The sequence below is a fragment of the Thermobia domestica genome, chromosome 13 (assembly GCF_964235325.1).
Source record: "Thermobia domestica chromosome 13, izTheDome1.hap1.1, whole genome shotgun sequence".
Lineage (NCBI taxonomy): Eukaryota > Metazoa > Arthropoda > Insecta > Zygentoma > Lepismatidae > Thermobia > Thermobia domestica.
The window spans coordinates 86,302,670-86,326,354 of NC_137466.1; the positions used below are offsets into that span (position 1 = coordinate 86,302,670).

Below are 23,685 nucleotides of genomic sequence, written 5' to 3' on the forward strand. Positions count from 1 at the left end.
TTGTCTTTTCCGTGTATGTTTTACTGTAAATATGCCATAACTACAAGTAAATTTTTTATGTTTCTGATAATGATAACGATAACCTCAGCGAAATTTAATGTAGGCCTATGGTGAAATTATGCTGTACAAATGGAAATCATAGACCTGCGTCTTTCAAAAGTATCCTTAGTAATAAAATTAATTACGTAATGCTTAGAAATCTAGCTTTATACTTGAAGTTGTAATATAATGTTCTTCTTAAACTTTATTTTTAGTTTCCCGTTCAGATAAATTTGTCACCTCCAAATAAATAAAGATAGCACAGGCCTAATCATAAAGCGTAAAAATTACAATAATAATAATAATAATAATAATAATAATAATAATAATAATAATAATAATAATAATAATAATAATAATAATAATAATAACAATAATAATAATAAATAACTTAAACCAGTCTAAGTAACATCTAGAAAGTACCTACCATTAAGTGTATTAGTAACTGTTTGTCAGGTCACTTGTATATGGTTGCCAATTTCTTCACTGTAAATACAGGACGTGCGTTGTCAATATTATTATTATTATTATTATTATTATTACATTGTTTCTACCATGGTTTCCAAGGCTAGAAGGAATCTGGGACTCATCAAATGGGTTGCTAGAGATTTTAAAGACATTGCAACATGTAAAATCTTATATTGTGCATATGTTCGATCCCATTTGGAATTTGCTAGTTTAATCTGGAATCGCAATCTTAGTAGTATCACTCAAGTTCTGGAGTCAGTCCAGATTTCTTTCTTGGCTTGGTTAAAATATAAATTTAAATTATACGATATGACTAATAGGGAGATTCTTGCTAAACTGGATTTACTAGTTCTTGAAGTTCGGCGAAATTTAAGGCAAATCAAATTTATTCATGATATAGTACATGCTAGAGTGAATTTAATTGAATATTTATATATCAAAGTTCCCCTGTATAAGTCTAGGGTTTACCGTTCCATATTATGTAATAATCAATTGGTTGGTTCTCCACTATTTAATAGTGTTGACAATATAAATAAAAAATCTCTTAAAATTCATTTCTTTGATCCGAATTTTACAATTAGTTAAAAAAACAATACTTGGAATGTTTTATTTAATAAATATACAAAATTTACCATGGTTTGGTATATTGTCTATTGAATTTTCATTGTTTTTCTTTTACTTACATTGTTTATATTTGTCCATGTGTATTATTATAAATCTTTTTCTAATTTGTTTATTTTTATTACGTTCAATATATTTAAATTGTTAATAATACATCCTGTTTAATTTAATAGTTATTGAATCGAGGTTATGTTGTAATTTTATTTTATAATTTAGTTTGTATCAAACTTATGTGTAAAATTTTTATTTACTTTTTTTTTTTTTTTTTTTTTTTTGTATTTGGTCGCGATGACTTGATGTATTTTTAATTTCTTCTTGTTTTGTTTGTATTTTTCTCGTAATACCTTATTGTATATTATTGTATATATGACCATTTTGGCCTCGGCTGTGGTCTTTATCATCTACAATAAATAAATAAATAAATAAATAAATAAATTATTATTATTGACAGTAGATTTATAATCATAATGGAACGCATGTGATATTTTAAACAAATATTGCTTTACAACAGTATACTTATATAATACTTGATCATTTTGGTTAATAGGTACTTCATGAACTCCACAATTCCCTTTGTAACATCAATTGATATTTACAACAACGGTCTTCATTAATGAGAATATGGCGAAAAATTTCCAGGGAGTGGCATATTTAAATAATCGAGATTGAAGTATAATGTGAGGGAAAAGGAAGCTGTTCATGAAAGTGAAATTTAAGGAATGTCTACATTGAAAGCAATGTTGGTACCACAGCCCGACTGAGTTTTCTGTGTTCTATTTTCTGTAGATTGGTATTTAGTAGCTCTGATGAAGTTTGTGATTATTTTGTATCTCAGAGCCACACTATAATGTTTTGTCTTTTGTCATTTTTTTCTGTTTACTTATAACTGAATACGGACAAATAAGAAGGGAGAGGGATTCAAAATTTTCATGGGCCCAAGGGCGTAATAAAATATCTAAATATGGGCCTGATTACGATTTGTTTTTTTCTTAAAATACGATCAGTTTTAAATGATAACGTGCCATTTCTTTTTACTTGGACCTATAGACCAATATTGATTGCGGATTCTGCGTGTAAGGAACGTAGTCCTATAGCGCATGCAGTCTTTTCACCTGTGCCTTTTCTGATGTTAGCCCTGAAGGTATATGGTGTGACCTGAATAAACAACCAGGATTGAATGCGTGTTGGAATTTTCAACATGTGTTGAGGAGAGAAAGGCAAGACAGAAGAGAGAGTGTTATATAGGTGTTCATTCATTTATTATATTGTGTACGTAAAATCTCTCTCTCTCTCTCTCTCTCTCATATATATAGGGTGTTTAATGACGTCAAATCAATTAATTAACCTTCCCTGAATTACAATGAGCGGATATAAATGACGAATTCTTTTCAGGGTCATCGCGAAGGAGCTAGGAATGGACAAAAAAAATCCGAAGTTTTCTTTTCGAAACAGGATTTTTTACCGGATGTCGGGTAAAATCTGGATTTCTGAGGAAATACAGATATCGAAGAAAATCCAGGTTTCGGAGATGAGCAATTTTCTTTACTTTTTTTTTTTTTTTTTTTAATACGTTTCTATGTGTGTAGGAACAAATTACATTAGATATGTTAGTGGAATGCGATTCCAAAAGTACTAATTCTGTTTAAACAAATAAAATACAAATTAATGTGCGTTTGAGGTTAGTGGCATGAAATACATACTAAATCGTTGAATGTTGTTGGGTTAGGCAGGGGTACAGCGAGAGAAACACCATGGTGGAAGCTAGTAATTGCTATGTCGTGGAATGTCTATTGTAGCAGTTGACTTTGAATCTATCCACGTCGGGCTTTATATTAAGTATTAAATTCGTAATGCCGTCAAAAACCGAAAAATTGGCATTATACACCCCACGAAGTAAACCTTTATTTCTATGACAGTGAGATAGCTTATTTTCATACATGTGTTAATTTCGTAACGCATATTGTAGCCTAACCAAATGCTGCCACAATCTAGTTCGTTTTCATTTATTTATCTGTAGACGTCGTAAATCGAATATTACTTTCCTTTTACCATTTGAATAAAACAAACATACTTAGGACGTCCCAAAACTATTATTTATGTGTCAAATTCTATGAAGTAACTCTGTAGATGTGTCGCATAAAAATTTCTTACTAGAGCTTCAATCAACAGAAGGGCAGAAAATAGTTCATTTTGCTGGTTCCGTGTTTTCCCTAGTTATCTAATTTATCTGGTACTAAATATTCAGTGCTACAGACCATAAAGGGCTACAGCCTGCCATATGGCACATATTCGACGGAGTGATGTGTATTGAGTGCATCAGTTTCCAGGTGTCTTTATTTCTGGTTTTCTAGACAGGAGTTCTACCTCTTAATTTAGGCATATCTCCAATTTCCTCATGATGCTGGGTTAACTCCAAAAAAAAAAAAAAAAAAAAATCCAGTACTCCCATTAGCAATTCAACAAAGGACCAAGCAAACAGAAGTCCCATGGGCTTAAAATTCGGCTAAGCAGGAGTTTGGCAATTTTATTCCATACACCTTGTGGTAGCCCTCAACTGACGCTGCATTGTATCTGGACGACTAGAACGTAGACTCTTATTTTTCTTTGGATGCCTTTTAAAGTAGGTAATAACCCGATTGATGGTGAACAATGGAGTCTGAAGGTATATAATATGAATATGTATGTATAATATGTATATGTATATGTATGGGTATATGTATATTAGGACAACAATAGAATTTCCTGTTATTGCCTTTGGTATCGTAATCGTGTTAATATGATACTGTATTTGTTATTTCTTTATAGGAGCCACATATTGGAATTGGAAGTAAGATAATGGATTCAAACTCAATGTAAAACAATATGATTCTTTAAAAAAATAATAATAGCCAGAATGTTCCTGTTAATGACCTCTGTGCATAGTTAAATTGCCTCAGATGATGTGCGAAGACACTCAGCTTCTGTTAAAACGGACGTTGTACAGGGCTCGGAAGTTGATGCAGCTACGACAGGAAGATGAATCTGTAAAAGAGTTTATTCGAGCAATGGCCCTTGCGAGAATAGTGCATGGAGACACTCACTGGAGATATGCAAGAGCACAGATATTTCTTGCACAAGTCTACCTCGATATGAAGGTAATCGTAAACGCACGTGCTTTGGTTTATCTACAAGCTAAACGCTTTTATATCAATTTGTTACTTAGCTTTAAGACAATTTAGGGTAAAATTTATTGACTCCCTAACGTTAGGATTGCCTATGTGAGACCAAAATTGAGACTGTCTCGTCTCGAAATGAGACTATCTCGTCTCGGAAACTGTACTTGTTTATATAGAAAGAGCTCTGGTTTGTCTTGTATCTTGTCACGAAAATTCTTTCTCGTCTCTTCTTGCGGAAACCCGAACATCATTCACGTACATAAAATTTGTAGGATCAGTAGCTGTTTTAAGAGAATGTAAATGGACATTTATATCTTCCAGTTGCTTCTAAAATTATTTTATACATGGTTTTAAAGTAAAATATAAGGGTGTAAAAGTTTCAGATGTAAACTAAACTTATAGCTTAAAAAACCTGACGATTCGTTGTCGTAGAAACGAAAGCCATTAGTGAATCCTTAATCCCGCTTTTTCAACCCACCTTCTCAGGGGCGTAAATAAGGACCCCGCAATGCGGGGGGGGGGGCTCAAGCCATCAGAGGGCCCCAAATCGTGAAGTGGAATGTAGAGAAGGGACCCACTCCACGCTGTCTGCGGGGAGGTCCCCAAACCTTTAGTTACGCCCCTGCACCTCCTCATGACTTATCTTTATATTTTCTTCCCATGATCTTCTTGGTCTACGCAAATGTATTTTTTCAATATTTATCTGAACTAGACTTCCATACATTTTTCAAGTATTTATCATGCGAACGAAATTATCACCCATCTTAAATCTTTCCATCTAATTATTAGAATGGTGGTTATAGGGCCGCGGTGGCTCAATAGTAGAGCGTTCACCCCTGGTGCGTGTGGTCCCTGGTTCGATCCCCGCTCAAGTCAAGTTAACTTTGTGGTGACAAACACCGTGTGCGTGGGTTTTCACGGGGTTTTCCTGTTTCCTTCCACTTTCTTCATTTCATCAGTTCATTCATCTCTCATCATCATTGTCTCCTTTAGCCTACAGTAGCCGGCATAACCGTGGGACGTAAAACTCAAAAATTTCTTTTCAATTTTAGAATTATGGCTGGCAACGTAAGAGTTAGAGCTCCATGCTATTTTACCTTTCTGTTTCAACCTTTTGTTTGTCTCCTCTTCCTATCAGATTATGTTCCTATTGGGGCCTAACATTCTCATCCATATAAAAGTTGTCAAAGACAAAATGTATTAGGAGCAAAATCTTTAATTTTAATTTCAGAATTTTCTCAACTTAATTTTCAGAATTACTATCTGCAAGCAGACGATCATGCAGGTCAAGCGTTGTCCAATTTGTACAACAATTTCTGTGCAGAGGAAATTCCGCAGAAGAAGACCCAAGTATTGTTTACTCTGTTCCTAGGAAACCTTGTTCGTGGAGAAGCCAATACCTACCTCCGAAACTACAGCGCCGCAGAGAAGTATCTACAGGAAGCTGCCAAATACTTACAGGTAAGTAGGCCTATAGTAATTTCATTGATATTATTACCCCCAATAACGAAATATCTCATAATAGCTGAAATCTTCACACTATTAATGTGGTTCCTATACATTCGGGCTCGTCTCTCATGAAAGCCCAATATTGATAAACGTTAGGGCTTATCTTCGGGATACAAGAGGAAATAAATAGGTGATGAATACATTTTAAATGGAAGCGTAACTTAATAAAGGTTGTTTAGACTGGGAAGAACAACTAAAAGACTTTTACATTAAAATTGAGAACTTCTGTAATTTTGGTGTCATTAATTTTGTTATTAATTTTAGCCTTCTTTTTTGAAGAAAATACCCAAAAGTTTCCACAAAACTTAATTTTCCTATCGACAATATGAATGCTAAAGTTCCTGTTGGAACTCTTAACAATAATACTTGTAAGAACTATCTAAGCTTGTGGTAAATTTCGTTGCTGACAATCTGGTACAACTTGTATTCGTTTTTGTACCCTTTTCTTATCACTACCTGTATTTCGTTTATATATTCGTGTAGGAGTTTATACTAGTGTTACATTTGAAACTATAGTTTTTAACTTCATTATTTCGCAAAAAAAAAAAAAAAAAAAAAAGTGTAACAATGCTTCAAATTAAACCAGGTAAAACAATAATATAAAAGTACATGACTGAAGTAGAAATGTTATTCTAGCTCATAAGTAGTGATGAGCGCAAGAGTCTTGGTCTTGCAGGTTTTGAAAGAGTCTTGCATCCAAGATCAAGACCAAGACCAGGAATCCCGATGAAAGACCAAGACCAAGAGTCTTGCGCAAGAGTCTTGCACAAGTATCGGTACTACTTGAATTCTTTTATAGAATGTAAAAAGGGGGAAAATCATTACGTCTTTCACTTGAATTTTTTGGCTTTACTAAAAATGCCGCTGGAGTGAATGTGTTCCCAGTAGTTTATGCAATCCGTGTGAGTTGATCTGCCTCTGTAGCATATAGCTATAGTGTGTCGTTTCCTGAATCAGTTGTTCGCGTTTTCGGTAGTTACTGCTCGTTTTAAAGCTACACAGGTGTCATTCTTATCAAAACTTGTTGCACACAAAAAAAATGTGTCATTGGTGCTGGATTACGATGCATTCCTGCGTTTTTTAAACAATAAGTATTAAGCCACACTGCCATGTTAAATGAATCTTGTAGCTGTCATAAAAAAAATAAAGAAACCTTTCCACCGATCTTTCTATTTACTCTTTACATGTTACAACTTCTTGAAGGCAAGAAAGGTTTCTCCACACATGCAGCACTGCACTCTAGTGGACAAGCAGTGAACCTCCTCATTATAAATGTGTATTTTGGCGCACTTCGCCTCCTTGTCCAAAAGAATCCGTTGTTTGGGAAGCGGCGAAACTGGTTTTTCTTTTATGTCAGCGGGAGGGCGATAGTAGGTAGCAAGCAAGACGTCCCAGAAAGTTGCGCATCGTTCAACTCCTTGCAAGATGGAAAAAATGTTTTATGACCCTTTCAAGACTATGTGTACACGGTGAAATATGGTAAGGTTTCAAGATTTTTTTTATGACAGCTACAAGTTCTTCTAACGTGGGAATGTGGCTTTACTTATTGAGAAATCAGACACTATTCTATAGGTGTGTGCTACCTGGAGGTCGGTTCGTCCTGAGATAAAAATAGGAAAAGAGGGATTTATTTTTCACCCTTCAGTTGATTTGCCTCCGGCAGTCTGCTGACGAAACGCCACAAACGTCCAGTAAGAAGAAATTTGCAAAATAAAAAACGCAAGTGGCGAGCGCAGTAAGTAAATTTCATGCGTACTTCGAAGTGATTGCGGGAAGTGGGGAGCATCCCTATGGGTTATGCAAACTATGCAAAAAAATCGGAGAATAAAGTGGCAATAAAAATGAAAAACAGAAACACTTCAGCACTGAAAAATACATCTTTTTATCAGTGCATTAGAACGAAGCGCAGGAACTATTTCCATTAAAGCAGCAGGAAACTCGAAATATTCCAGATTTCTTTAAACCTGGTTTGATTATAATCAATAATATATTAATTTATCTCTTTTTTGACCAATTTTATCTCTATTTTGACTTTTAAACATATCATCATCATCGTCATCATCATTATCAGCTATTCTGCCATTCATATTGGCAGGTCACTTGCTTCAACTGAGAAGCTTCGATGTACGGTGTGGCTCTCAGCTAGTTTCTTCGTCTTGACGCAGCAATTATCTGTTTTATATAACACCTCCTTCCAACTACAGTCTCTTTCGCCTCTCCTCTTTCCTTCAACCATACCCTCTAGCACCAGTCTCTCATAATACAGTTCCTCCTCAGCCAATATCCCAGCCAGTTCCTTCTTCCTCCTCTTAATTACATCTAAAATTCTTGTTTTCTCCTCTACTACTACTATTTCTAACACCTTATCGTTCGTTTTCCGTTCAACTCAGCTAATTCTCTCCTTTTTTTTTCTCCATGCCCACGTTTCGAAAGCCTCAAATTTTTTTCATCGCTTTTGCGTAATGTCTATGTTTCTGCCCCATAGAGTACATATTTGTATCAGTAAAACAAAATCTCAATGTTTAATTGGAAATTTGTTCAATACAAAGATTTACTAATCGAGGTTAAAAATAAACAAATCTGACGCCTTTAGAGTATAAAAATAATTTTGCAATTCATGGTATTTCAGTAATCTGTGCCGTCTTGATTTTCTTTCATATGTCTCAGGAGTAGCCTCCCTAGTTGGGGAACCAGTGGAGTATTGGATCTGTTAATATATATATATATATATGAAACGTTTTGATTTATCTTATAAGTAAAGAAATGTAGACACCCATTGTAAATAAATAAATAAATAAATAAAAGTCATCGCCTATGTGTACACTATCATCATACTTACACGAAAGTAAACTATATTACATTTAGAAACATACATTGTATTTCCGTTACTATTGGCGCATTATAGAATTTATTATCCCTTATATCCAGAGTAAAATTTACCTATGAAAAGCATAAGATTTCTTAAAAGCAAAACTTGCAAGACTCTTGCAAGCAAGACGAAGACCAAGACTGGATGTGCAAGACCAAGACCACCCAGGTCTAGATCTTGGTCTTGTATTTGCTCATCACTACTCACAAGCAGGGAGTAATCTACATTCCCAACACTCCCTAATACCCCCCAAATTTCTTTACACACACCCCTGGATGGAAAAGGAATACTCCCCGAAATCCAATTTTATCAATCAGTATCGCATAGGTTATTTATTACATTAAATTAAAAAAGGTTTGTCGTTTAGAAAAGAAGGCAGTATTCTTATTTATTTATTTCACTTCAAAAGACGAAGCGACCTCGTTCTCATGTACGGCTTCGAGAAATACATGACCTCATTGTTTCGGGCGGTGTATCAATCAAAACAACTGACAAAACAGACCCGTTCATACCCACCTTCCTGGGCTCCGCGGTCAAATTCCGAGAAAAGAGATTGATAGATAGATGCAGATGACTGAAATTGGCAACGTCTTGAGCGGTCATTCACCTACGTCCTCCTCAATGAGGAGAAATGTGACAATATAGGTACAGTAATAAGCCTATACTATCAGATTCAGTTGGTAATCAACGAACGGAAGTTCGATAAAGAGATAAGAATTATATACACCCTGTATATTTTAGACTGAGTCTAGTGTTATGCAGGGAAGCATTTGTCGCTAGCTTAATTTTTTGTAAAGTATATTTTTATTCACGTAAATTCATTGAGCGGATTACTAAAATTACATTTAAAAAGACAAAACAGAAAGCAGGGGCGGATCCAGGGGGGGGGCGATCGGGGCGATCGCCCCCCCAGAAGAGGAAACTTTCTTATTTTATATATATCTAAATAAAACCCATTCCAAAGTTTGAAGCCCTTAAAAATAGCAGTATGACAATCCACCGCCCCCCCCCCAGAAGTCGGTCCTGGATCCGCCCCTGACAGAAAGATACGAAATGTTTGTAAATTGAAAAACTGGATTTCTGGAAAACAATTAAATCAATGAATAATTTTCTTATGAAAGATATTCAGAGCCAATAACGTAGCCAGGAAGAGTCAGGAGTAGAGATTAAGAAATCAAATAATATTACAACAATTAACGTTAACAACAGGGTTAGAATATTAAAATAATGAAATTGCAACTATGTACAGTATTAATTACTAAACGAATGTGATTTCAGCATGGGACAAGGGAATTTTTCCCCGATTAATATTTTTAAAAAAAATCCCCACTAAGATTTGCTGGGGATGAATAAATTGAAATAATGGCAGAATTTTGCAAAATAATTACAATAATTCGTTTGTAATCAATTCATATGGTGGTTAATTTCTAATCCAGTGAAACCTCTCTTAACGGGCATTTCTCAATAGTGGACACCATAAGAGGACAAACTTTCTTATTCTTCCATGCCATAAATATGTGCGATGTGGTGTTATGAGAGAGAATCCTTCCTTTTAGGGACACCTATAGTGTGCAAAATAGTGTATATGCAAGATAATCAAATTGAAAAGTTGCAAGATTTCTATATTTTCTTCATTTTCTATTTTCAGAAATATTCAGAAATATTTTCTATATTTCTATATTTTCTTCAAGAAACAGTCTTTATTGGTTTGTTATTTAGCAGAAGAAAATAACGGATTTGAACTTCGTTCTCTCTTTGTATTAATATGAAATCTTTGAACTTAGTTTCCTATTCGTGCTAACATGAAATTTTATTTTAATGATCCAGTGTACAGAAATTAATCTATTACAAAGTGTATTTTTTTTTTTTTTTTTTTTAGCAGATTGAGCTCCACAAATGAAAGCTGTGAGGGAGGGATGGGGGACATAGAACCAGTTACTCTTGCTAAAGTTGCGTTGTTTTCTATGAGTTGCTTTAAAAATGTATATCACTATTCTGAGAGCACCCCCTTTTATTTTGAACACCCCTCAAGTAAAAATTTCTGGCATACTTACTGCTCACAAGTAATGTACGAGGGCTATCCAGAAAGTAGATTACGTTTTGGAATAAAAAATCAACAAAGTATAGGAAACAAATTTTATTATATACAGATGAAAGCCACACACAAATACTACTTTTCGACATAGTCACCATTCAAATTAAGGCATTTATCGTAGCGATGTACGAGCTTGGAAATTCCTTCGTCGAAAAATTCGGCCGCCTGCGACTTCAACCACTTCGTTACCTCTTCTTGCAGCTGTTCGTCGTCATCAAAACGCTGCATAGCCAGCCACTTCTTCATTGCTGGGAATAGGTGGAAGTCGCTCGGTGCCAGGTCGGGACTGTACGGCGGATGAGGAAACAACTCCCACTGAAAAGATTCAAGAACTTCACGCGTGACATTTGCCGTGTGGGGCCGGGCGTTGTCGTGAATCAACAAGATCTTAGAGCTCAACATTCCTCTGCGCTTGTTTTGAATTGCTCTTCTGAGGTTTTGCAGAGTTTGGCAATACCTTTGAGCGTTTATTGTAGTGCCTCTTTCCAGGAAGTCCACCAAAATCACACCTTTTCTGTCCCAAAAAACAGTCGCCATCATCTTCCTTGCCGACATTGTTTGCATGCATTTCTTGGGTTTTTGGGGAGAACCTGTGTGCCCCCACTGCATTGATTGCAATTTCGTTTCACAGTTCACGTGTTTCACCCATGTTTCGTCACCAGTAACGATGTGATCGAGTAAAGAGTCACCATCCTTATTGTAGGCGTCCAAAAAGTGCAACGCTGCAGCCATTCGCTGATTTTTGTGGTCCTCTGTCAAGATTTTTGGAATCCATCTTGCACAAAACTTGTGGTAACCAAGCTTTTCGCTGATGATTTCGTGCAACAAACTTCGCGAAATTTGTGGAAAACTCAAAGAAAGTTCCGTTATTGTGAACTTTCGATTTTCACGGACTTTAACATCGACTTTTTCGACAAGTTCGGCAGTCACTTTGCTGGGTCTCCCACTTCGATGTTCGTCGTGAACATTGGTTCGGCCATTTTTAAATCTTATGACCCACTGTCGCACTCCACCTTCAGTGATAATGTTGTCCCCATACACTTCACACAGCTGCCGATAGATTTCTATCGGTTTACAGTTTTTTGCTGTCAGAAACCTTATTACTGCACGCACCTCGCAGCTCGCGGGATTTTCAATTAACGCAGACATTTCAAACCGTCACAGTATCTTAACGGAGCACAGCACGAACCTCTCACTAGCACGGCTAGATGCCGACTGAGCTGCGCAACGCTGTGACCCCAAGATGGCCGCGCTAGCCCCGCCCCTAGCGGACACAGACGAAAACGTAATCTACTTTCTGGATAGCCCTCGTAAATATAATGAAATCCTCCCCCCTCCCAAATATGACTTAAATCCATTACTCATAGTTCTGTAGGAAAAGGCCCATAAAGAATGAAAAATGTCATTTTCGAAAAAAAAAAAAAAAAATTGAAAATTCCAGTTCTTGATTGAGAGTGATTTATTGTAGTCCAGTACTAACCACGTACTTTCAAGATGAACCTCAGGTACAAAAGTCCTTTTTGTGAATCTTCCTCTTTTATTGTCAACTCGCTTACCGAATTTTGTCGTCTATATGCAATTTATGTGATGAGTTATCATTTATCTGGGTGAAGATTTTTACGCCCTAAAATCAAATCAATACAAGCGTTTCAGTGTTTGTACAGTCAAATCTTTTGGTCATATAAGAATACTCGGGTTCCGGCCAAGTCATATTATCTACAGGCATATAAATGAAAATTTCGTTTTTTTTTTTTTTTTTGCGTTGACTGTACTGACAATAAATTTGCAGAATTTAGTGTTGAACGCTTATAAGATTCGCGAAATTGACTTTTCTAAAAATTGGACGTTTCGATTTCTTGAGGTACTTTTGACCCATTTTAAAACAATGATTAAACTGACATATTTTTAATTTAGGAAACCGATATTCTATGTTCATTTTTTTCTGTAAACATTTTGTTTTTACAGTAAGTGGATTATTTAAATATATGTTTAGTATATAAACAAAATAAAGAGCACTAAAACACATCTATTGCTTGTAATAATAATAATAATAATACGTAATTCCAGAAATCACTGAGTATTACATTTGTAGTTAATTATCATTATCCTATTATATTTGATATGTTATTATTATTGCAGATTGTTTTTCTGTATTTGCAGTGAAAAATTTTATTTCCTTCTCGTCTGATTTATGAAGGAAATATCAAATACATGCTTTACATCGAAGTGAACTCAATTCTGCATTGTTTCACATAAACATCTACTGATTTGTATTTTTTTTTCAAGATCTCGGTGAACAACTTCATTGTGTAATTACATACACAAGTTCTATTTTATTATGAAAACAATACGTATGATTTCAAAAATATACTGTTTCACGGATGATATGAAATAGCATACATGACCATTTTATGCGCGAGCTATTTTCACAGGAAATTAACCTTGACTTATTTTACCCTGGTTTCTTCACCAAGTGTTTGGCTTTTTTTGCGCGATTTATAACGACTCATAAAAAACTATTTCTAGAAACAGAAAAGGTCTTAGGTATTTATAAAGATTGAAGATTATAAAAGCAGTTCTTATATTTTCATCCATTGCTTCTCAAAGGACACAAACTATCATCAACAAAGAAATTTTAAAATAACTTAATTTGCTTTTATTCAGATCAGCATTTTAAAAATCTTCTGAAGGTGATAACACTTAAACATTAATATAACTTAGATGGATGACAAATAATAAAAAATGAATGTCTAAAGTTGGAGATGTTAATTGGGAGCCCCTGTGGCTCAGTGGTAGAGCGTTCACCTCTGGTGCATGGTGTCCCTGGTTCGATCCCAGCTCGCGCCAAGTGGACTTTGGAGTGGACAAACACCGTATGCGTGGGTTTTGTCGGGTTTCTCTTGTTTCATCCGATTTTCTTCATTTTACCATTTCTTACATTTCTCATCATCACCGTCTCCTTTAGCGTAACCGGCATAATCTTGGGACGTAAAACTAGGGTGACCAGACGTACTGATTTTCACAGTACAGTACTGTATTTCAAAGAGCTGTCCTGCGTGCTGCAAAGACTCCTAGAAAATCTAGAAATGTCCTTTTTTTAAAATTTATCCTGCAAAATGCCCTGATTTAACTAATTTGCAATACTTTAATTCTTTATTCTTCATTCACAGCATTTTGAATCACAGGCATTCTTTTTTTTTTCTGAATCGAATTTTACGAAATATATGTATTCATTTTAATCAACTTGTATGGAGTACATTGAGCAGTAGTCCGCACCTTTCGCCGACATTAACGTTTTGAATTGAATATGTAACTCAGTAATTGAAAGGAATAATGTCCAGAGCAGCTTGAAGTGCATTAATAAATTGTCAAGAAAAGAAACAAACTATTTCTACTTGTTTGATGAGATTACAAATGTAAAGAAGTTTGGTACTTCTGAAACACTGCTCAAATGAGGGTAGATTTAAGATAAAACGAATTGTTCAAGCATTTTGAAGAAAAATCCATTCTATATTCCCAAGTATGTAATAATGTGGAGTTGAGTACGTGCCTTCTTGCCACAAATGCTGCGACTGAAAGGATATTTTGTATAATGAATACCGGTACCGTAATTTTGTGGACTGACGAGAAATCTCAATTAAAAACTGAAACTCTTAAATATCTAATAATAACCGAATGTAACTATTTTTATAGCTCTAATGTGGTGAATTCCATGACATGATTTTGCAAAACAACAAGTTACTACGCGTTGTACTGTACATTGAAACGAAAAATGTATCACCAAGCACTGTACTACTGATGTTTAGTTCGTATGTCACATATTAATGAAAATAATTTAACATTTTTGGAGAAAGTTCGGAAGGTATTGGGTAAATAACCGTTAAGACCGAACCGCATTATTATGATTCATTAAAAAGTTTATACTTCAAAATACTTAAGTTTTCTTTTTCATGAAAGTTACTCCTTAATGTTACTCCATCAAGTTGTTTACATTTGTTTCATCAATATTGTAAATGTCTTTCAGGAAAGTATTTGGAGTTGTCCTTCAATATTTTTGTTTAGTATCCCCTTTTTTAATGAAAAATGAATGATCAACTTAAGGTTAATGTTAAATGAAATAAGGACATGCGAACTGCCGACGCAGTAGGCTATCATTTACTATTATAATTGTGTCTTACTTTTCGCTTGTCAGAATCTGGTCACCGTGCGTAAAACTGAAAAATTTTGCAGTCCTTCAATATTTTTGTTTAGTATCCCCTTTTTTAATGAAAAATGAATGATCAACTTAAGGTTAATGTTAAATGAAATAAGGACATGCGAACTGCCGACGCAGTAGGCTATCATTTACTATTATAATTGTGTCTTACTTTTCGCTTGTCAGAATCTGGTCACCGTGCGTAAAACTGAAAAATTTTGCAGATGTTATTTATGAAGAAAAGAATATTTTGATTTTATTGTGAATATATTGAGAGTGGAAGCAGGGATGTAATGGGGCGTATTCAAGAATATACAGATTATACTCACCTAATATTTAATACTACATCGTATACTCACCTTAAATGGAGTCGGGTTGAGTTGATTTTGAGTTTAATGTCCTGTTCAGCAGCGAGGCTATATGTGACGTGGACCTATGTTATATTTCTTAAAACGGTCGAAAGTATACCTATTAAAAATTATTCCATGGCATTACTGGCTGGGACTAATTAAGTTGCGTACTCTCTACAAATGTATGCAGAAAGCGACAGGTTTGCCGTCTCAATTTTTCTATCCGTCCTGGTCATTGGTGCTTATTAACATCAAAGTAGAGTGAGAAGTTTCTATTTGTCAGAAAAATAAACAAGGCACATAGTATTCAATTAAGCATTTATTCTTTCGTTATTATGTATGTGGAAACATAATTTGTCAATTGTTTGTAAAAAAAAATAAATAAATAAAAATGTACATAAGATTTAAAATTAGGAATTGAAAGAGCTTGCAACCGATAAACTATTCAACATCAGGTATGAGAACGTATGAGTCCTTTGTTTCCAAAAGATACTATATCAAATTTAAAAAAAAAAATCAGGAAAGAGAAAAAAATGAATAAGTGTGGTGATTATAAAGTTAGTTCAACTTTATTGAGATGAAGTATTTTTTCGTTTACTACACGAATATATCTTTTATTATTCATTTAATGGACATTTCTATATACAAGGTGTTTCAAAACAACACTGACAACGTTTGGGAGGTGATTCCTGACACCAAGATAAGACAAAAAGTATATACCAACCTGGGTGCACAAATTATTCCTTTCAGAGTTATACGCTGCCGAAAACATGATAAAATGAACTTTAAAGATCCATAGCTCCAAAACTATGGGACCTACCGTAGTCCGGGCAAGACTTCACGTAGGAACTAGTATGTGCTCTTTCCAAATACCCAAATTTCAGAATCCTTCGGTACACAATTTTTATAGAGGAAGTTTGGCTACGGGAATATAATTTGAAGTACTCACCAACTACTCCTATAAAAAATGCTTCGGAAGTACTGCAGGATTCTGAAAGTTGAGTATTTGGATAGGGAACATACTAGTTTCTGAGCGAAGTCTTGAACCGAGTACGGTAGGTCCCACAGTTTTGGAGCTATAGACTTTTAAAGTTCATTTTTTCATGTTTTCGGCAGCCTATAACTCCGAAAGAAAGCATTTGTGCATCCAGGTTGGTCTATACTTTTTGTCTTATCTTGGTGTCATGGATCACCTCCCAAACGTTGTCGGTGTTGTTTTGAAACACCCTGTATAAAATTTGAAATTTCAAAATTTATGGATATAGAATGTGAAAATTGCTACGTGACGTTTTGACACAAAATCAACATAAAAATTAAGTACAATTGCTACCAAATTACATGAATCCATAAAAATCTGAATATTCGAATAAAAGTGTGGATATGACATGTTTTGGAACGGAGTTCTCCATTTTTCCCTCTAAAAAAATAGAAGAGTGATACATTTCGACTACTTAAATATCCGAGTGTCCGGAAAAGAAGACAATTACGGTTAGAGTCGAAAAATATATGTAATGTATTATTTTCCTTAAATACATTAAAATAAACGGTCCATATTTCATTTCTTCCAGGATTGGGATGAATCGTTGAGGACTGCTCCCAGTCGCTGCGCAGATGTGGAAGATGTCCAGAAATGGCGCATTCGAGTGAATCTCAGTATAGCACGATTGTGGCGCAAAAAGAAACCTGCTCTGATGATGCAATATTACCATAACGCTCTTGAGGATACAAGAGAGCGCTACAAAGGTCGAGGCCATAAGGTTATTCTTATTCTACAGGAGATCGGAGAGGCTGTAATGGAAACGTCTCAGAGAGAGAGCATCGCTGATAGCATCGTCTACTTTGACGAAGCAGTGCAAGTTGCCAGGGATTCGTAAGTTTCGTACAATAATAAAAGGAAATCTTTAGCCTTGACACCATGCATTTGAATGGATATTGAATAGAATACACTCTGTAGAACATATAATAAAGCTATTAAAATGATTGATTATTGCACAAAAGCACAGCTCACATGTTCTGAGATGGAATAAATGTCTGCTTTCTAATAAAGGTACTTTTAATAGGAAATAAGGCAGAAATTCATGAAAAAGTTCATGTAAAACAGGCACATAGCCAAGGGAGGGTCCGGGAGTTCCGGACTCCCGCCCCCCCCCCCCTTCGAGACCAGAAATGAAAAAAAAATAGGGAAGGATGAAACAAAATGAAATGAGAAAAAGAAGGATCAGCGTTAAAAATAAACTACAGGAAGCTTTTGGTTACTCTTTCTTATGAGGAAATTTGTATTACTTGCAATACATGGTTGCGAGGTGAGCGATATATCCTGGAAGAGTCAGGGAATTTGAAATTTGTAGAAAAGTTGCGGAATTCTCAGAATTTCTGCTACTAGTCAGGGAGATTTCAAGCTTTCGAAAGCATAGGCCGTTGTGTAACAGTGTGAACATTTTTTATTATAATTTTTCGTCATCGCATCCTTGCAATATTAAACATGTTATTTCAAAAACAATTTTCTACTGCTCCTTTAACCTGTGATTTGAAACAGACATTAGTTGACGGAATAATAAAAACGAAAATAGGCCTATCTGTGGAAACAAAGTTCTGTTAAAATTTGATTCAACAGAAAAAGGAACTCAGATATTGCAAAATATTTTACAAGACATTATTGAGTATGTACTTTTTTATAATAGTGAATATGTACTTTTTATAATAGTTGAGGTCATAATGAAAGGAAAATTGTTATATTTGAATAAACAGAGGAAGGAAGTAAATATTGTATAATCTTTTTCAATGCTTTTTTTTTAATTTGCTCGAGATTTCTTCATAGTTTATTAAAATACTTACCAACATATCCTCACAAACCAATATATGTTGATAGTAAAGTAGTTTAGATTGATCGAGCTCCTGGGCCTTCAGAATTTCATGTCACGCGTAACCCCCTCCCCGTTACGAAATCCTGGCTAAACGAACCAATATATGTTCCAGTAAAATTGTTTAGAATGATCGAGCCCCTGATGTAATGATCACAGTATTTCATGTCACGGATCCCTTCCCCTTCACGAAATCCTGGCTACGTGCCTGTGTAAAATCACTTTGAGTTGTTGCCAAGAAACTCCATTTTCGTGTTACAATGTTATTACACTATTACTCCATTCCGCTATTCATGTGTATTTCTTATTATGTTCTTTATAGGTATAATAAGGAAAAACATAAGTTCTAGAGTAGAAACACATGTGTATATAAGTAAAATTGTATAATTTTCATGAGTGTTACACGTTAAAACGCATTTCAACTGAATATGAATTTCGGCTAGCACCAGTTGAACCCTAGGAAAAATCTTCGAGTTCTTTAAGCTTTTTCTTTAGGTTCTTTCCTGTACCAAGACACAACGTATTTCATGTTTCTTCATCTGTTTCGTTTCATCTGGGACTGTTTCTTCATCTTCATCTTCGAGTTTTCGGTTGTAACATTGCATAATTGATAAAAGGAAAATTGTTAGCAACAAACAAAATGTTTTAAAATATAGATTCAGTCAGTACCAAGAATATGTTTCACTACCAGTTTCAATACCAAGACTGTTATTCCTCTATTGCAGCGTTTCCCAACCGGTGTGCCGCGGCACACTGGTGTGCCGTGAATGGGTCGCTGGTGTGCCGCGGGGAAATCGAAACAAAATTATTAATTCTATAGCAATCAAATTGCAAGACATAAGGGAAAATGTATATTTGTATTTCACATTCCTATGAACCTCTACTATGAATCTACAAGTACAATTTTAAGTTTCATACCGTGTTACTCTTGTGTACAATATTAATGTTAAAAAAAAGTATTTGTTATCATTGTTATGGCCATTGTTGCTCCTTTATTGTTGCAGACTATTTGGTAACCAGAAATTTTAAAATATCATTGAATACTTTCGACAAAGCAAACATGCATACAAATTACCTACATTTGTGTTTTAAAATCTGTTTGTGTGTTCGTTATTTAGTGATCTATCTTCTTAGTGAAAGGTTGGATACAGTTTTCGAAAAAGAAAGCGTAGTTTTGCAAACCTGAGTCCAATATTTCATTGAACTGTTTTATATTTTTAAAATTAGAATGAAAAGTAAGCATAATGATTAACCACGGGGAAAAAACGGTGATCGAGCTTTCTTCTCTGTGAGAAAGATCATTAATCACAGAAAAAAATACCATGGTATTTTATATTTACAAATAATAATATCTATGAGTGTGCCGCGAGAATTCAAGTTACACCCGTAGTGTGCCGCAAGTTGAAAAAGGTTGGGAAACGCTGCTCTATTGCATCCGAAGGTGATAGACAACAATTACCACTTCCGGTTTTAATGTTAATTTCAATAGAGCAAAACCAGTAAGAGATAGCGAGTAATATCTTTTTGATATAGATTCAGCGTACAAGGAACAGGTTCTATATTTCAATTTATCCCTCAATTGTAACTGCCAGTTATGGATGTACTACTTCAAGTTTGAATATTGAATTCGCATATTTTAAAAGTCTATCGCAGTTTCACATTCTGATAACTTGTTATAAATTTAACTTTAATTAATTTCTCTTACAATCACTTTCTCAGAATCACTTATTTTCGTTTTCTTCATTACACGATAACATTCTATGGCTTCCCTTTTCAACTTCTGTGGGGCACGGTAGCTCAGTGGCAGAGCGCTTACCTCTGGTGCGTGGGGTCCTTGGTTCGATTTCCGCCAAGTTAGTTTCTGGTGGGCAACATCGTATCGTAGGTTTTCTTGGGATACTCCCGTTTCCTCCCACATTCTCATTCCATTAACTCTTCTATCATCATTTACTTGTCTGAATCATCCGTCTCCCTTAGGGTAACGGGCCTAACGTGAGGTGTTAAGCTGAAAGATTTCATTTCATTTTTCCCCTTTCCTACTATCCTCTTATCTATAATTTTACATATTACTAACAAACCAACATTCTTCTACTTCGTTTTTCTTTCAAATTTTCTAACATTCTTCCTTCTATCTCTCCATATCTTTATTTTCAATATTTCCTCTCCCTTTATATTTACCTTACCGTGTTCTTCTTCTTAACAGATTCGTCCAACACACCTTCCTTCCGAAGTTGGAAAGATTGTGGTAACTTTCCATTGTTTTGCACACACTACAGTCCTTTAATCGGTTTTAAAAGAACCCGGAGAATGCCTAGAATTAATGTCATCTCTGTTGTTTTCGTCAAATTGAATCTAGCTATGTTGCCTTTTTCCAAACTGATTTTTCAAAATGTCTCCCTGAATATTTATAATTATTCCTCCTGAGAAAAAAAAGTCTGAATTTAACACTGCATCAACATAGGACGATTAAGAACTTTAGAAACTATAGGGTACTATATGACATTTCTATCTTATTAAGTTTAATTATGAACAACCGTATTTATTTCAGCTATGACGAAGACAGTGTTGAAGTCGCCCGAGCCAAACACGTATTAGTAAGAGCGTCAATGAATTTGGATGAGCCGCAAGAATTGTTTCTTCTGTCCACACTGGAGAAAGTGGAACAGATCTTCATGGAGAAGTTGGGTCCACAGAATCCAGACACACTCCGAGTACAAAAAGATATTGTAGAAGTACGTAGACTGTTTCACATTTTACGTTATTTTAATACCACATTGTATAATTTAGGTGTGCTAATGAAAGGAACAATAGAATAATATGAATTAATTACTGCAAATTTTTATATCTAAAAAAAACTCAAATATAATTAAGGCAGGAAATAGGGATGGGTATAAACTATAATGTTAGAAATTCCTTTAAGTCGTCATCGAATCTATCTGAAAATTGAGAATTTCCCATTGATATACTGAAACGACTTAAGTTGATTTTAACGTTCCATTAGCAGCGAGGCTATTTGAGACGTGGACCTACTGATTAACGTGGAATCCGAACCACTTGAGCTCATACTGAAACGAGTAAGAGTTAAAACTTTTATCGAATATATACGGTAGATTTTTCTGTGCAAATATTAATTGTCACTTATTCCGTACAATTTAGTTGTTCGAGGCAGTCTTAATATATTTATTATTATTATTATTATTATTATTATTATTATTATTATTATTATTATTATTATTATTATTATTATTATTATTATTATTATTATTATTATTATTATTTGGTCTAGGAATTAATTCGTGCGGTTGGTACGCACACATTGAAGCTGTAGTACAAACACAAAATACATAAATACCTTAAGAAAAATATTGTCCATCGCTAGCCACCACTTTCGCCCATCTGTCAGGCAATGTACGGATTCCGTGGCGAAAGAAGTCCTCATCCTTGGAAGCGATCCAGTCAGAGACCCATGTTTCGATATCTTCTGAAGAAGTAAACCGCTGTCCAATCAAATCGTTGTTCATGCAATCGAACAAGTAGTAGTCCGAAGGAGCAACGTCTGGTGAATACGGCGGGTGGGGTAAAACTTCCCATCCGACATTTTCTAAATAGGTTTTGACCGGTTTTGCGACATGTGGGCGAGCGATATCATGTTGAACAATAAGTTTATCATGTCTGTTCTCCCATTCTGGTCGTGTTCTGGCCAGAGCTTGCTTCAAACGCATTAATTGTCGTCGATAACGTTCTCCATTCATAGTTTCACCCGGTTGCAGCAGCTCATAGTACACCACACCTTTCATATCCCACCATATGCACAGCATAACCTTTGCACAGTGAATATCTCGTTTTGGTTGTGATGGACCTGGTTCACCTGGTTTCACCCAGGCCTTTTTTCGTTTAGGGTTCTCGTAATGGATCCACTTCTCATCACCCGTAATAATTCGATGCAGAAACCCCTTTCTGCTCTGTCGTTGAAGCAGCAATTCGCAAATGGTTTTTCGTCTTTCAACGTCTCTGTCTTTCAATTCATGTGGAACCCAATGTGACATCTTTTGAATCATTCCCATGGCTTTCAAGCGTTTGGAGACTGTTGTTTGATCAACGCCTAATGCTGCTGCAAGTTGTTCCTGCGTTTGACACGAATCCTGCTCGAGCAATGCTGTCAATTCTTCGTCTTGAAATTTTTTTGGCTGTCCAGCTCGCTCTTGGTCTGCCAAGCCGAAATCACCACTTCTAAACCGTGCAAACCACTTCTGACACGTTCGCTCAGCTAGAGCATGGTCACCATACACTTCCACCAAAATACGATGACTTTCAGTCGCACTTTTCTGCATGTTAAAGTAATGCAGCAGGACACCCCGCAAAAACACTTTATCAGGCACAAATTGTGCCATGTTCACTTAACTACAAACTGGTGTTGTTGACGCTTTAATCCACTGCCCTATACTACGAACGATACGCGATGACAGGGGTTTGCAACACATGTGTGGATACACGGAACTGTGGGACGCTCCGTTCGTTGCGCCATCTCTTGTCCACCCGCACGAATTAATTCCTAGACCAAATATTATTTTGTTAGAACACTCCTTTCTACTATTACTTTGATTAATCTCAGTTTGTTTAAATGACTTATTTGTTTCGTCCTTAACGTATGTTAATATAGTTTTAAACTGATTTGAACCTCTAGAATTATATGAAATTACAAAAATATGACGCATATTTGTCATATACAGGATAGCGCGCCGATTAACACATTTCAAAGTGAATATTGCGCAGGTGTGATAGCTTGGAGTGGATTGCGGCCGAGGGATGGAAGGTAGATAGGATACCATTTCATAAGAACACAGCAACAGTTACACTGGACCTTTAGCGTAATGTCATGTAAGAATGAAATGTCTGAACAGTTGCTGCACTTTAATGACTGGATTCGTTCCATAACAAGTACGAAACAGAAAATACGTTGTTTAACGCTCCAACTATATTCATGATAACTGTTACACGGTATTTCTATAAATTGGCATCCTATTCTCTTCCAGTCTCCCACCCGTAACCCACTCCAAGCTATCGCGCTTATGCAATATTCAACTTTCAAATGTGTCAGTCGGCTCCACGCCACCCTGTATATCCCCATGGAATTCAAAATATTTTCACCTTAACCAGGGGATCAAGACCAATTAAATTTAAGTGTACAAACAAAATTTTAAGACAGAAAGTGAAAGTGAAATTAGGGCTTGTTGCATGATGTATGTCTTCACTGTCTATTTGAATACTAATCACTTTGAACAATAATCAACACAATAAAATATGTTTAACTCTGTAGATTCAGGTGTGGCATATGAGCACACAGTTGGTCGTTCCATTAAAGACGGGTGTGGTATATTAACACACAATATGAACGGAGAAGAGTGTGGTTTACAAGCCTCATTTGTGTTTATCAAATAAATGATTATATGTATTGTAATATAATTTTAAAAGTTTAGTTTCGAAATTGTTTATTTTTTCCTTCATTCTTTTTCTTTCCTCTTT

The 23,685-nt window shown here is 35.3% G+C and overlaps 1 protein-coding gene across 2 annotated transcripts in view; it reads left to right on the top strand.

The window, feature by feature from the left end:
• Positions 1 to 23,685, top strand: part of LOC145668291 (tetratricopeptide repeat protein 23-like) — a 138,354-nt gene that overhangs the window by 37,442 nt on the left and 77,227 nt on the right. For both annotated transcript variants that reach the window (XM_081736018.1, XM_081736017.1), the window contains exons 2-5: positions 3,934 to 4,262; positions 5,538 to 5,744; positions 16,870 to 17,171; positions 20,711 to 20,894. In XM_081736018.1, the coding sequence (XP_081592144.1) occupies positions 4,065 to 4,262; positions 5,538 to 5,744; positions 16,870 to 17,171; positions 20,711 to 20,894 (891 nt within the window). In that variant the 5' untranslated portion in view covers positions 3,934 to 4,064. The remainder of the gene's footprint in view (positions 1 to 3,933; positions 4,263 to 5,537; positions 5,745 to 16,869; positions 17,172 to 20,710; positions 20,895 to 23,685) is intronic.